Raw genomic sequence first — 15,465 nt, 5'->3', positions numbered from 1 at the left:
TTTTTATATCATTATCATAATTTGATATGGCTTGGTCTTTTTTTCATCTTCCCAACTGGGTGTTCTTTTGCCTTACTCCCTTTGATGAGTTATCACAATAAATTCAGGTTTGGAAAATACATGAAGCATTGGTTTGAATTGTTTGGTTAATACAAATTATAAATTTTCAGGGAAACAACTCACCATTCATGAGCGTTATTAATCCGTACAAAAAGCAAGAGACACAACGTAAATGCTAAGTCGGTAACATATCGTGTCATCGTAAACGTTAACATACCATATAAGAGAAACACACACCTACGCATGAGCGTTTGTCTTGTTCGTAGGGTATGGTGTCCCGTGGCAACGCACGGGCGATCAACTAGTCCTCGTAGATGGGTACGTAAACTTACTTAGAGCATCTCCAACAGCCGCGCTTCGCGCCGCGTCCAAAAAATGTTTTTACAGCGCGCGCCGGCTGGTTTAGCGCAGGGATAGGCGCTGGCTCCAACAGCCGCGCTATAATGCAGCGCGCACGCCGCGCTCCAGCAGTGCCAAAAAATGCAGCGCGCGCAGCAGGCACAAACCACATATACATTTCAAAAAATAGGAGAAAAACGATCAAACAAACAAAATAAATCAACAATAAATAGTTATTACAACTCAAACAAATAAATAGTTTATCGTTCAGTACAATAAATAATGCAATAAACACAACCAATAGTTCATGAACAATACAATACAAATAATGCAATCAAATCATGCTCTTTGTCGTCCATGCCATGCCCACCACTCTTCAATAGGAAGCGCCTGAACGGGGGGCGCGGGCGGCGGGCGCAGCGGAGACAGGCCGGGGAAGCGCCGGCGGGCACGGGCGGCGACGGCGGCTCGGGGATAGGCCGGGGAAGCGCCGAACGGTGGCGCGAGCGGCGGCGGCGGCGCGGTCGGATGGGGGCGGTCGCAAGAGTGCAGAGCGAGCGCAGAGAGTGCAGAGCCAACGCAGGAGAGAGGAGGAGAGAGCGCAGAAGAGAGCAGGAGCGATCGCGGGAGAGTCGCGCGCGGGGTAGCCGGCGCAGCAAATAATGGACGCGGGATTGCGTTTCGGCCAGCGCGCTGAATTGGAAATGGCGCGCACGCCGTTTTTGCGCGTCCACTGGAGCCGCCGCCGCGTTGCGCGCGCGTTAAAAACAGCCTTTTTTACGACGCGGCGCTTGTATAGCGCGCCTGTTGAAGATGCTCTTAAACTTCCTAATAATCTACTTCTCTCCCCCTGATTTTCGTGAGTGGGGTCAGGCTATTTTTTCTTTCAATCCAAATCAGTTTTTACGTAGCTTTAAGTCTTTATCTTTATACCTATACCTACCTACTAATAAAGCAATTAGTGTTTCTGTCGTCCGTTGACGCACTTTTGCACAAAAGCCCCTACGGTCTTACCTATTCAACCCGCACTTCAGATGTAAGTTATTCGTACGGTAATAAAAAACGTATCGCTCGTTCACAGGATCCGCCCGGCCGCAACACTCCCATCGCCCCCAACGCACCGCGGCCGCCGCCTGATAGAAAACGTAGGTGGTGATCTCCGGTGGCCGGCATCCAGATCCCCGGCGACCGCGAGGCTGGCCGGCATCCACATCCCCGACGACTGCGAGGTGGTCGACGCGCGCCCACTCCCGGTGGCCCTCCTCTTCCCTGCTGCTCGCGCCTTCCCCGCCCAGGACCTCCCCCGCCTCTTTGTCGCCGCACCCGTGAAGCTGATCTAGGTCAAGTCCTGAACCGCTGGATCCAGAGGCTCCCGTTCGAGGAGAAGAGGCATGAGCTTCTCTGTGGTGCCGATGGAGGAGGGAACAAGGAGCCAGCAACGGCACCATCAGGTGTTAATTCTCTATGGTACTAATGGAGGCGGCATCAACATCAGCAAGTAGTATTCAAGAGGATGAAGGGGGTATGCATGGCGCACTTGGCTGCGGTCAATGCGAGCCACGAGCAGGGGAAGCAGTCAGGATGAGCGGCGCAGGATTGGTTAGACCTGGTGAGGGCACCATGGCGCGCAGGTGGTGGAGGTTGTGGCCTGTGGGCGTCCGAATCGGGTCGAAGGCGAGGCAGCTGATGGTCGGAGGCAAAGCTGTTGGCCTGATACGGAGCAGTCGACGGGCGGGCGGCCAGGTTGCTCGACGACAGAGGAGCTCCAAGGCGCCTTCTGTTCTCAGTTCATCACCAACAGGGGAGGGGGAGATTGGTGTCTGGCTGTGGCCAACCACTACGACCGCGCATTCCAGGAGTGGTGAGGCGACGCCAAGCCGTTCCTGCACACAGTCTCTGAGTAGAGAAGGGGCAGCACGCATCGGTAGAATGGAAAAGAGATCCAGCAATGTGATTGTGATGTGTGTTGCTGGATGTTGTGTGGATAAGGGACACGTGGTGGGTAGTGTGTGTTGTGCTAGATGTTGTGTCGGACCGATTGGAAGTTGCTGGATCATCCATAGATTATAAAAAAAAATTGGGATGAGCACCTACTTGGTGTTGATTGTTTGTTAGTTTAATAAATATTTATGCCTATCACATCTTACTTTCTCCGTTTCTAAATATATTTTTTAAAATTTTTAATATGTACTATATATGAAACAAAATGAATGAGTAGTCTATATTCATCCGTGGATAGTCCATATTTAAATCTTTTAAAACACTTACGTTTAAAAACGGACTGAGTAATAGTAATTAAAAGTGAGTGAAATATTGAAAATAGATTCTTAAGGAGAAGATATTTAGGGTTCATGTGTATTTTCTGAACATCATGATATTCCTTAATTTTGAATGTCATTGACGTCTTGGTGAGATTGTAAGGAGAGAGGGAGGGATGAAGAGTAGAGAGAGTGCGACAACAGTGCATCTTGCTATTGTCCTGTTTCGTCCTTTATGACAGCTAGGAGGAGGAAGCACTCCCTTCCATTGTATCATCTATCCTACGGCTCTGTGTATCCTAATCTTGATCACCATCGAGACTCGTTGATAATGTACACTGAAGTGGTCATGTTGACATGAAGGGTGTGCTTATACCACTGGAGGCAACGAGTCAATAAAAAAACACCAACCAATGTAAACTCCTGAATACCACGTGAATTCTTGGATTTATTTTATACCCGTTGTAACGTACATGCATTTTTACTATAGATTAATTACGTATGTGTAGCAAAGCCCGCGGCTGAGCGAACGCGACACGCCTCGCGGATTCTACGCGTGGCACGTGATGAGCTGGCAGCTGGCTGGCTGGCAAGAGCTCCTCTCTCTCTCTACTTGCTCCGTCTCGCGGTGTCGATCTCGCCGAGGTCTACTGTACGCCCGTCGTTGTTGCCACAGCAGCAGCGGCAGGGGCAGCTTTAGCTTTGCGTGGGTGCCCGCGGTGCCAGCGCTTGGCACCGGCCACCGGCCCTCACCGGCGTCCCGATCGACCGAGTGCGACCGCTCGGCGTATGTCCCATCGTTCCTAAATATAAATTCTTTATTTTTTTTAAAAGAGATAACAAAAAATATGCATTACTTTAGCCTGCCTTTTCCTTGTCTGCAGTGGTAGTTAAAGGAAAAGAATCCTTTGAAGACTAGTTAGAGAAAAATGGTAGCCGCGGGCGTGCAATTTGCACGCGCGGGCATTCTTTATTTTTCAACCCCGTTGAATTGAATTCAACAAGCAATCTTGAAACGTTGTCGACTCGATGGCACATGCGCTGCGTCATCCTGCAGCCAGACCAGCCTACTACTAGAATACACTTTAATTCCCTGAAGAGTTAGCTTAAAATCACTAATAAAATAAAATATGTAGTACTGCTTGAATTAAGCAGCCTTTGTGAAACACTGGTTGCCCGTATCGTCACGGGATTTGCTTCAATTGATTTTGCTGGCTTCCACGGACGCGCGCTGTGGCGGCCGGCGAGTGCATCCGGTAGCCAGGTCGTATGGATGTCGTGGTGCCAGCTGACGCCTAAAGCATCTAAGGCCTTCCACCATGTAATCGGTGCCTGATATCTTAAAATGTTGCCACCACATCAACGGTGCCCCGAGAACAATTTTTGACTTCGCTTGAGCAATGTGTGTTTGCAGTATGAAACAAAGTAGGGCCCACACATGCATTAAAGTATTTGACCCAGCCAACTTTCCTTCATGTACCAGAGGAGCCTAGTACTCCCTCCGTTTCTTAATATAGGTCTTTAAAGCAAGTATAATAAGGTATAATCAACAGGCTGTAATGATTAAAATACTATATTTTTGCTGAGTTGGATGAGAGAGAAGAGGAGAGAAAAGGGAAGCGGACTCTTCGTGAAGAGCCAGCTCTAGCACGTGCTCCTAGGTGCTTTGTGAGAATGAAAGGTGAGTCATATATGATAAAAGTAGTACTCTTTTACAGCTAACTATTGTACAAGCTAGCTATAAGGTGAGCTATAAGAATGCTTATAGCCAACAGTTGGCTATACTATTAACCATGTTCTTAAAGATGTTTCATTAGTGGACTACATACGAATGTATATAGACATACTTTAGAGTGTAGATTCACATATTTTATTTTGTATATGGACTTTTAGTGAAATATCTTAAAAAACTTATATTTAGGAAAGGAGGGAGTAGCAAAATAGTACTCCGTATTACTTTATTGCATGAAAGAAGTGGGTACAGGAGATCCGGTTACTTGAATTTTTCTTATGGCATCGGATGGGTAATGTATGGCACCGGTGCCAAATGCATCAAAAATTGATTTGGCATTAATTTTGGCCTACTAGGCCTCATCAAGGTATAAAATGAACCCATATCAATTTTGGCCTACTAGGCCGCATCAAGGTATTAAAGATTTTTAATACACCTACGAACAAGAAAGAGAAGAAAAAAAGACCAATCAGACCCTCGTATCATCCTTATAGGTATGTGTTGTCCGCGAACCCTTATATCCATCTCAAATATAATAAAGGTATAAAAGCTCACGAACGCGTGCGACACAACCTTACCCCGGATCACTTTTTTAATTATTATTTTTCTTCATCAATCACGTACAAGTAACCGAACATGTAATGAAGTAAATAAAGAGTGTGGCTGCGTGAACGGACAGATGTCCCTCGATTACAGACCGGGCACGCTCACAGATATTTAAGAGGTCATATTTACTATGTCCGGCTGTAGATGCTCTTGACCAGCGTCCTTCCCTCCCCGGTGTCACCATCCACCACATCCGCATGTGATGAGTGTGATCGACACGGGGCGGAGGAGCACGGCTGCCGTGTCCGGGAGCAGAGGGCGGTGTGCTCTGCCTCCCATTCCGGTCTGTTCATGGCGACGAGATAGCTCATGATGCACGTCAGCATGTGCGACCACGTGTGTGCCCGGGACCCTTTTTTTTACACTCTTTGCATTTATTTATTTTCTTAGAACATACACTCTTTTGTAGTCTTGTAGATGATTGAGCTGCTTCTCGTGTGTTATAAAGTCATCTCCCATGCTTATCCTCATCTTATCCGGACGTGTTTTATCATCCAATGCGGTATTTTATCTGTCTACCGACCGATCCGGATGTCCGTTTCCCGCAAATGAGGGGGGGGGGGGCTTTTCAAAGCCCGAACACCGGCCATGTAGGACTCCGACACCCTCGTCCGACTGAAATCCCACATTTTGATCCCTTTTATTCCACTTCTGCCCCCCCCCCCACCCCCACACACACACCCTCCCTCCTTCTTTCATTCGCACCCTCATCGTCTACCTCTGTCGTTGTGCCTCTCCGGCCGCCGCTCAAGCATCATCGGTTGTACGCAGATCCCACCACACGCGTGTGTTCTTTTTGGATTACGCCACTGTCCACCCATGAATCCTTCGCACCCCTGTCGATGCCATCCATGGAGACACCGCGTCTAACAGGTGTTCGGTCAAAAGTCATTGACCTTTTGAGATTATGTCAGATATCTGTTTTCTGTCAAAAAAATGTAAACTAGTGTTTTCTACTAACTTAGCCTTCAATGTGGTGGTCCCTCCGACGATGCCGAAGGAGAGTCAGATCTACACACCGTGAGTTGGTGGAGTGGAGTTAAGGAAAGAAAGACGGACCCCCGCACATGAGGGGGGGGGGGTCTTTACAAAGCCCGAACACCGGCCATGTAGGACTCCGACACCCTCGTCCGACTGAAATCCCACATTTTGATCCCTTTTATTCCACTTCTGCCCTCCCCCCCCCCCCCACACACACAGCCCACCCCCTCCTTTCATTCGCACCCTCATCGTCTACCTCTGTCGTTGTGCCTCTCCGGCCACCGCTCAAGCATCATTTGTACACAGATCCCACCACACGCGCGTGTTATTTTTGGACTACGCCACTGTCCACCCATGAATCCTTCGCACCCCTGCCGATGCCATCCATGGCAGACACCGCGTCTAACAGGTGTTCGGTCAAAAGTCATTGACCTTTCAAGATTATGCCAAATATCTGTTTTTTGTCAAAAAAAAATGTAAACTAGTGTTTTCTACTAAAGTAGCCTTCAATGTGGTGGTCCCTCCGACGATGCCGAAGGAGAGTCTAGACACCGTGAGCTGGTGGAGTGGAGTTAAGGAAAGAAAGACGGCCCTGAGGTCTTCAGACCTCAGCCAGTGCGTATTCGTTCCCATATAAGCACTTTTTTATTTTATTTATTTTATACTCCCTTTGTTCCTAAATATAAGTCTTTATAAAGATTTCACTAATGGACTACATACGAATGTATATAGACATATTTTAGAGTGTACATTCAATCATTTTGCTCCGTATGTAGACATCTAATGAAATCGCTTAAAAGACTTATATTTAGGAACGGAGGGAGTATTAGTTTGTTTATATTGTAAAATTGTTTGCCACTTCAATGCAAAAGGCCACTTGAAAAATATATAATGTTTCTGAAGTTCGGTGAATTTGTCTATGGAAAGGAAGAAAACAAGCAACGGAGCAAAATAAACCCACCATGAACCCTACGCAGAGCACAAAAACGCACAAATGCATGCGAGAAAGAAAAGCACAGGCACAGGTAACCTTTGAACCAGCAAAGCTCCAAGAAATCTCAAAAACATGATTCACAACCATATGGTTCACTGCTCCGACTAGATTTAACATTCAGTCTACAAGGGTGTTACGGTATTGGTTGACTAGAGGGCAGAGGGATCTCTAGGGAACTGTCTTTACAACATCATCATTTAGCTCAAAGTGAACATGTCATCATGCCATCCTCCTTGAACGTACTTGGCTTGCAGCTGCCTGAGGATTTCAACTTGATCTGGCGATGCAGTCTCGGCAAGGAATGTTTGACCCCATATCTTCCGCAGTTCTGACCGGAAAAGAGTCAAGCAGAAGCAAAAAGAGTATTGTCAAATGGATGATGTTGTGCAACTACTGAACACTAGTATGTCCAAAGTCCAAATTTACAGATTCATTGAAATGGAAGTTGTATGAAATCATCAGGTCACTGGAATTAGTGGGAAGAGCCTACTGATATTTTAAAAATGGGTCTACCAGCCAGTAAATATAAATTTGCTCCCCGATCTAAGATGCCTTCAGGTGGGTTCTATTGCACATTTGCATATCATCCCACTACTTTCCTTTTTATATCAGCAATTGTTAGTATTTGAATAATTTATGTACAGGCATGTCGACATATACTACTCCCATATCACCAACATGTTCATATTACACGTGCACAATTCTCTGCTCAGCTCAGATGATTCACCCTCTTGATCCTCTCATATATGGGGATTTTAGTATCGACTTATAATTTGCAGGGATATAAGGAAATTAAGGATCATATCCTTCAAAGCAGGTTGATTGAAAGAAAATCGATCTCCAGTCCGCATACATATTGCCGGTTTTGTTTTCCGACTCCTCTAACGTATTAGTTAGTTCAACCGTTCTAAATCATCCAACTTTAATCTTCAGTTATTAAACTTGAGATATGAGGAGGTTTCTGATTCTCTAGTTTAGTGTTTATAGTTGCATAATATGTATGTACTCAAATATTCAGGTACGATTCTCTTTCTTTTTAGCTAGCTTGCAGCCCGGCCCAGCTCCTTATTTTTCCTGGCTCCGCCACTACACCTGCCCGACACCTGCCGCACGGACTGCGCGAGGTGTACCCGTCGTGCCTAGATTACAGCGTTGCATGCACATATTCCAATGATCCCACCATTTGAAATCCTTGTATAAATATATACAACCGATGAGTGAATATACAAGAACGTTTTCCATCGTTCAACTTAGTTAAAGTGTATATGTGGATCGCCTAGCCCTTTTCATCAGTTTAGACTTTTGGTTGCGTTGGCTAGTGCATGAAGCTTAACATGGTATCAGAGCCCAAGGTCTTAGAGTTCAAATACTGGCTTTCGTAGTTTAACCACTTATATGCCTCTTGAGCCATACCTTTGAGTCTATCCACGTGTTGACTTTTCGCGTCACACGTGAGAGGGGGTGTTGAAGTATATGTGTGGATTGACTAGCCCTTTCCATCAGTTCGGACTTTTGGTTTCGCTGGCTAGTGCATGGAGCTTAACAAACTTGATATCATGAGCAAGTTCTATCCTCTCCCTCCCACCCATGGCTAGCTCCGGCGCTCCCTCTGCCTTGGTTCCACCCGCCATCTCCAGCATCGACACCCTGGTAACCAGGGTGCTCTCAACCTCTTCCCCACCCGCGCTGACCCTCTCCACCAGCTTGCCAGTCCTCTCGGCACCTCTTGTTAGTCTGTTACACCAGCCATCATCACCACCACCCTTCCTCTCGGCCCAAAGGACATGTGCTACTTCCCCACGCTGCCACCCCTTCCATGCACACCCTCAACATCATGTCAGTCATCCCATGGAAGTTGTCATCGATCTCCCTTCCAGCAACTACTCCAAGTGGAAGGAGCTCACGACCATGCTGATGACCTGCTACGAGGTGTTGCATCACATCAAGGACAACACCTACCCGTTCCACGAGGATGTGACCCTTGTATTATCCACCTCCACACCATTGAGTTAGACTACATCAGCACCTAGCACCGAAATCTTCACATACAGTGTAGCACAGAAGTATAGACAATCGCAATTCAAATAATCTTTCATGATTTTTAAATAATACCAAGGGAATGCTGGATGAGGTACTATCAATCTACTAACAATAATAAACAGCTGGGCATGATAAGGGAAAACCGGAAAACAGATAGATGCAAGAGCAGAAAGTTCAAACATACCAGATTTATGCATGGGTGAGAGGCACATGATGATCAAGTCAAAGCGAGAAACTTTAGCCAAATTCTCCAAAATGCTAACTGCTAACACTACATCATCCCTAAGTACATAATACAAATTAATAATAAGTAATAACAGTAAAGGTCATGAGAGTATTGCAAGAGAATGTATAAGACACTTCAAAAGAAACATAAAGAGGAAAGCACACCGGAAAATTGAGGCTGTGCACTTCACGATATCAATCAGAAAAGCTGATGAAAGTGCATCCTTAAAAATCTCTGGTAGTCTCTCTGGTGGAATTGACTGATAACATAACAAAAAAGTGACAATTAGAAATGTACATATCACAATTAATTGAAGACACCAAAAAGAGGCTGAGAATAAACCTTTAGCAACTGTATTTGCTGGGTAAGGTCGTCAGAGATAGCTCTCCAAGAAACCTCAAAATCATAAGCTGTCTTTGGTGTCTTCACACTTTTTACAGTGCTGGACATATAGCGTGAAGCAGCACGTGATGCAAGCTCTTGCACTGATATTTCTGGCCCAGGCTTTTGTTTAGCATCTCGAGATTGCTGCATTAAATTAAAGAATTGAAATGTAAAAGGAAGAAGCAACACTACTGAAAATTTCTCAAATACGTGTGCAAAATTAATACTTTACATCACATTTGCAATAAAATAGTACTCCCTCCGTTCCTAAATATAAGTCCTTTTAGAGGTTCCACTAGTGGACTATATACGGATGTATATAGACATACTTTAGAATGTATAGTCATTCATTTTGCTTCATATGTAGACCCCTAGTGAAATCTCTTAAAAGACTTATATTTAGGAACGGAGGGAGTAGAACATAAATGTTCTCCTATATGCAGAACTTTAAGTGTTATTACTTCAATGAACTAGGAAGGGTTCGCCCTCTGCCTGCTCCTTCATGGTTTTCCAACCACCAAAGCATTCTGCTCCACCACATCAACATCCGAATTAAAAGAGTAAACTTGCCAAGTGGGCAGGCTTCCTCTGCTTGAATTGACATGTTTGCTACCGGAAGCCAGTCCAGCTACCAAGCTTTGATGGATTTTGAGAACTCCAGATACATGAACCAGTTTTCTCATATACCCATAGGATCAAATACTGTATTTCAGCAAAATGCATGAACAAGCAGAGCAACTCATATGCTACGCAGGCTATATCGTTGACGATGCAAACTATGCAATGGTATAAGCTGATAAGTACCAACACACAAATCATACATCTGTTGGTTTTTAGCCAATTCCTATATAAGAGGACAGAATATCCTGGGCATTCATGGTAGCCAGAAATGTTAGTCAGACCAGACCTGCATATTGTTGTCTTTGAGGATTACACCAGATCCTCCTTTGGACACACCAGCTGATAATTCTCTGATCCCAGCCGCAGCTCTCCCAGGTGAATCAACTTCCATGAAACTGTCCTGTAGAATTATATCACACATTACAAATCCAAACATGAAACATGTTTGCTGAATAGACCTCGGGTTGAATGCAACCAGCTATACAGGAAACAGAACAGAGGGCTAGTTCAAAATCGCAGAGCCATGTGCATGAATTATATTAATCTGACAAAGCATGTTAGGAAAACTTTACTCCTTATCAAGGGAAAGACACAGTGTGTCATGCAGTAGAACACTATAACGTACCTTCTGGGGATCACTTGGTGCATGAGAAGTGGTATTTTTTCTATCACCAGCTTTATCAAATTCAGAAATTGTATGCTTAGCTTGAACTGAACTTCTCTTGGCCATTTTCTGCAGAAGTAATAAACTCATTGTTACAGGCAATGGGAGGGGGGCATCTCAGACAGTCATACTTTAATACAACATCTGAGATTGAATGTGGATACATAAGTAATGGATAGAAAATTTGACCAAAAAGCTTGGATGCAGACACTAACGGTAACACATAAGATGAAAATTGAAGTAAATAGGTGCTCACCTCCATGAGCAGAGCTTTTATCTCAGAATATTGTTTCCTCAATTCTGGATTGTTAGCATCGACACTTACAGCAAATTCAGCATCTGTTATGCAAATAAGTAATGTACACTAGATATCAATGTTCATGCAGACAACAACTAAACTTACAAGGAAAGCACTATCAAAAGGGAAATCAAGAAGGGTTAAAACATAGAATACCATCCATTGCTTCCTTAATCTTCCCAAGTCCTTTTCTTGCAGTAATTCTGCGTGAGTATGCTTTAACATAACGGTCATCCAGATTCAGAGCCTCAGTGCAATCACTCTCTGCCTCTTCAAATCTATTAAGTTCCAGATAAAAAACGTAAGACTAAACCAGATAGTGGTCGTAAAACATGACTCTCAAGTTCCACAACAGGAAAAAGTGAGATATTTACACAACTAGAAGAGAACAATATCAGCAGTATGTAAGTTTCGCTTGATCTATCTATCAACCAGAATTATGGTTACAGCCACAAATAAGGTGTACTATAGCAAATCAACTGAAGCTACTAGCACAATCAAACCAGTAAGTGCAACAGCCTAGCAAACACAAGCATGGTTCAAGTGTAGGAACTTGCCTTCTTAGTTTAAGATATGCCATAGCTCGGTTGGCAAAGGCAACAGCTGTCGGCGACATTGCAACACTTCTAGAGTAGCACTCGATTGCTTCAGCAAACTTCTTCTGTTTGAAATACTCATTACCCTGCAAACACAAACACAGAAACAACACACCTATAGGTTCAAGGAACTGGGCTCAGCCTCTCAACACAGCAGTCCAAAAATCGTCATAAGGGTTTGCATTTGGATGCATATATACATACCTGTTCCTTTTCCGACGTGGCGTCAGGCATTGGTTCTTCATTCAGGTAGGAAGAGTAGTTTGTGCGATTGTACCGAGCCGCCATCTTTAATGACAATAAGAAGGATATGGTTAGATTCGATAATGCAACTGAAAGGAAAGATGAGAGCAGTTCGAGCAAGCACAATCTAGGGCCTCCTTAAAGTGGTGGAGCTAGGATTCGAGGATGCCAAGACAAAGCATAAAAAAAATGGTTCGACTGCATTAACATTATTTCAAAATTTGACATCGGTGCTTAATGATCCAACAAAGTAGGTCAGACTTCATATAATATCTTCATCTTTTTATTTCTATAATATAATGCCATTGGTAAGAAAATGCATCAAGTCAAAGCTCTACGAAAGGAAAATTGGGAAAATCAGCTAGGGGTCCTAAGCATGCCAGGCTACTGTTTGACGGGGATTAGGGTACATGTCCTGGGAAAATACATCACCTCTTGGAGCAGCGGCGCGGCGAGAGTGGAACGCGTGGGCGAGCTCGACGAGCAGGAGGTGCAGCGGGGGAGAGCCGACAGGGGCGGGGTTCCGGCCTGACGCAGCGGCGCAGCAGTCCAGCGGAGGCGGGGGACGGGTCGGAGGCGCAGCGTAAGACGCGGACGAGGCGGTGGGCGGGGGCAGCGCAGCGGCGCCCTGTCTCTCTACCGAACGAAGCGCGAGGTCAGGCAGAGAACCCTCTCCTCTGCTGGGTTAGAGGGAGGGGTGATTGGATTGGAGGCCGGCGTCGAGGGAGGCGGCGGCGGCGCTAACGTTTCTTGGAAGAGGAAGCGGGCAGGATTTTGGCTGGCTTGGTCGAGCTCGAACCACTCTGGTACACTACTACATGGTTAGGTCCAGCGGACTTGGCCAGGTTGTATGCAAACTTACCCAAAAGAGGCCACACGAGCATCTCTAATAGGAGTACATGATTTAGAGCATGGTTAATAGTATAGCCAACTGCTGGCTATAAGCAATTCTAGAGCAAGTACAATAGTATAGCCAGCTGCTGGCTATAAGCCATTGTCATGTTATCTATAACTCATCTTATAGCCAACATGTACAATAGTTCATTGCAAAAGTGTACTACTTCTTTATTATAATATGGTCCACCTTTCATATTCATAAAATTCCTAGAGCACGTGCTAGAGCTGGCTCTTAGCTAAGAGCCTGCTTACCTTCTCTCTCCTCTTCTCTTTCCTCTAACTAAACAAAAATATATTAGTTTATTCCTTATAGCCAGCTGAATCAACTTTATTGTGCTTTGCTCTTATAGTCCATTTTATAGCTAGTTTATACAATAGTTAGCTATAAAAGAGTGCTACCTTTATCATATATGTCCCACCTTTCATTCTCACAAAGCACCTAGGAGCACGTGCTAGAGCTGACTCTTCACGAAGAGCCCGCTTCCCTTCTCTCTCATCCAACTCAGCAAAAATATAGTATTTTAATCCTTACAGTCTGCTGATTGTACCTTATTGTACTTGCTCTTATACTAGTACAAATGCCCGTGTGTTGCAACGGACTATAAATTTAATAGAAGTTGGCCCTTGTAAATATTTTTATAATTAATTAATTTCTATGACTGACAGTTTCATTTGCAATTTTATTTTATTAATTAATGATATCATATGCATTATAACATTATTTTTATCTTGCTGATATATGTGTTTGCATTTGTAATCTAAGTGAGTCTTAATTTGGTTGCAAACATATTAGACAGCTACATTGAAAACAATCAATTTGTAAGTACATGCATACCAAATGTTTGAGGTTGCGTATCAATATCAATATTCTTAAAAATAATAATTAGCAAAACAATTTTTATATATGAAAAATTAAAGCTCAGCCATTTGTTTACGTAAAGCTTGTATAAACAACATTGTATATTGTTTATACATTAGCAATATTTTTTTGCGTGTGACATCACAAACATTATTGAGTTTTGATGTCTAATTTTTTTAATACGCATTTTACATATTTTGTATGCATCATGAATATATTTTTATATACATGTTTTACATTATTCAAATACACGATTAACATTTTTGAAAAGTTCTATTTTTTATGTCTACTTTGTTCCATACACATTATATATTTTTGTATATGTTTTCTTATACACCGGAAACATTTTCCTATGCACATTTAAAGTCTTTTAAATGCATGATCAATATTTTTTAAAATAAAAGAAAAATATATTATTTATTGTCCATACGCATTGTACACTTTTTTGTCTACAAATTTGACATTTCTTTAATCCATGATTAACACGTGTGCAAAGTTTATATTGAAATAAAGACAAAAGAGAAAAAAAAAAATAGAAAAAGTGCGAAATAGAACAAAAATGGTTGTTGTCGGGATCGAACCTAGGTCTTGTGTGTGGGACGGCGCGCACCCAACCGGTTGGCCTAGCTTGTTCTTGTGATAAAATACGGGAACGTCAGCCTTTAAAATGAGAAACAAAGAGCCGAATCGAAGTTAAAAAAAATCGTTTTTGTCACTTACAGTGGCATTGGTGGGTAATTTTAAGCAACTTTAGGGATAATGTTTATGACGTACGACAAAAGCATTATTTGCTTTATTAGTAGATAAGGATTTTGATGCTCCAAACTAATGATGGTTCAAATTTAAAGCATCAAAAAGTATTTTTTTACATCTTTAAAAAAGGCTCAACTCCAACAGATGGTTCAAAATGGAGATGTAAAAAAAACTCCAACAGATGGTTCAAAACGGAGATGCAAAACCAGTCGCCGCACATATTGCAAAAAACATCTAAAAACAACATAAAAAATTTATACATGTCCATAATATCAAATTATTACATAGCTCTTCAAATCCACGAGATCAGATGCAACACAAATACAATATAGTTTTGCACAATACAACATAGTTTTTCACAAACGAATAATGAATTTATGCGGCTCTTTCGCAATGTCATTTTCAATGCTCTTCCATTAAATCTTTCTGGAGTTGAACATGCACATCGGTGTCTCTAATCTCGTTGTACACATTCATAAAACGTCTCATGCGTTGTTCTTTTCGCATGGGTTAACACGAATGCCCATCAAGTGATAGAAGTTGTAATCTAAATGTTTTCCACGCTCGTTTTTAATTACCATATTGTGCATAACTACGCAAGCAGTCATGATGTACTAAATGATCTTTTGATCTCATAATCTAGATGGTCCTCGCATAATAGCAAATTGAGATTGCAAAATCCCGAAAGTCCTCTCAACATCTTTTCTAGCGACCGCTTGTGCATTGTGAAAGACGAGTTCTTTCTTACCTTTGGGTTTTGCAACTCGCTTGACAAATGTACTCCACTTGGGTAGATTCCATCTGCAAGATAGTACCCACAATTGTATGTGCGACATTTGCTTTGAAGGTCACTGGTGGTGCTTCTCCATTTGCTAACTTAGCAAATAAAGGTGACCGGTCGAGCACGTTGATGT

General features: G+C 43.3%; 2 protein-coding genes across 3 annotated transcripts; one reads left to right on the top strand and one right to left on the bottom strand.

Annotated features, from left to right (window-relative positions):
• Nucleotides 1–1,495: 1,495 nt before the first annotated feature.
• Nucleotides 1,496–2,538, top strand: LOC123416254. Its single transcript, XM_045106790.1, has one exon. The coding sequence runs from the start codon at nt 1,864–1,866 to the stop codon at nt 2,467–2,469; it is 606 nt and encodes a 201-aa protein (XP_044962725.1). The 5' UTR covers nt 1,496–1,863; the 3' UTR covers nt 2,470–2,538.
• A 4,464-nt stretch (nt 2,539–7,002) lies between these two features.
• On the bottom strand, nt 7,003–12,859 carry LOC123415986 (RNA polymerase II-associated protein 3). Of its 2 annotated transcripts, XM_045106773.1 has the most exons (11): nt 12,475–12,849; nt 12,004–12,087; nt 11,761–11,885; nt 11,360–11,481; nt 11,162–11,244; nt 10,867–10,974; nt 10,528–10,641; nt 9,579–9,764; nt 9,401–9,495; nt 9,195–9,292; nt 7,003–7,298 (listed from the first exon to the last, which is right to left on the bottom strand). In XM_045106773.1, the coding sequence occupies exons 2-11, from the start codon at nt 12,085–12,087 to the stop codon at nt 7,168–7,170; spliced, it is 1,146 nt and encodes a 381-aa protein (XP_044962708.1). In that variant the 5' UTR covers nt 12,475–12,849; the 3' UTR covers nt 7,003–7,167. The 2 variants fall into 2 exon arrangements, with proteins under 2 accessions (XP_044962708.1, XP_044962716.1); XM_045106781.1 differs by lacking the exon at nt 9,195–9,292 and having other exon boundaries at nt 12,475–12,859.
• Nucleotides 12,860–15,465: the final 2,606 nt, after the last annotated feature.

This window comes from Hordeum vulgare, chromosome 1H, assembly GCF_904849725.1.
Source record: "Hordeum vulgare subsp. vulgare chromosome 1H, MorexV3_pseudomolecules_assembly, whole genome shotgun sequence".
Lineage (NCBI taxonomy): Eukaryota > Viridiplantae > Streptophyta > Magnoliopsida > Poales > Poaceae > Hordeum > Hordeum vulgare.
Note: the sequence above shows the minus strand (reverse complement) of the source record. Positions and strands in the feature narration are given on the sequence as shown.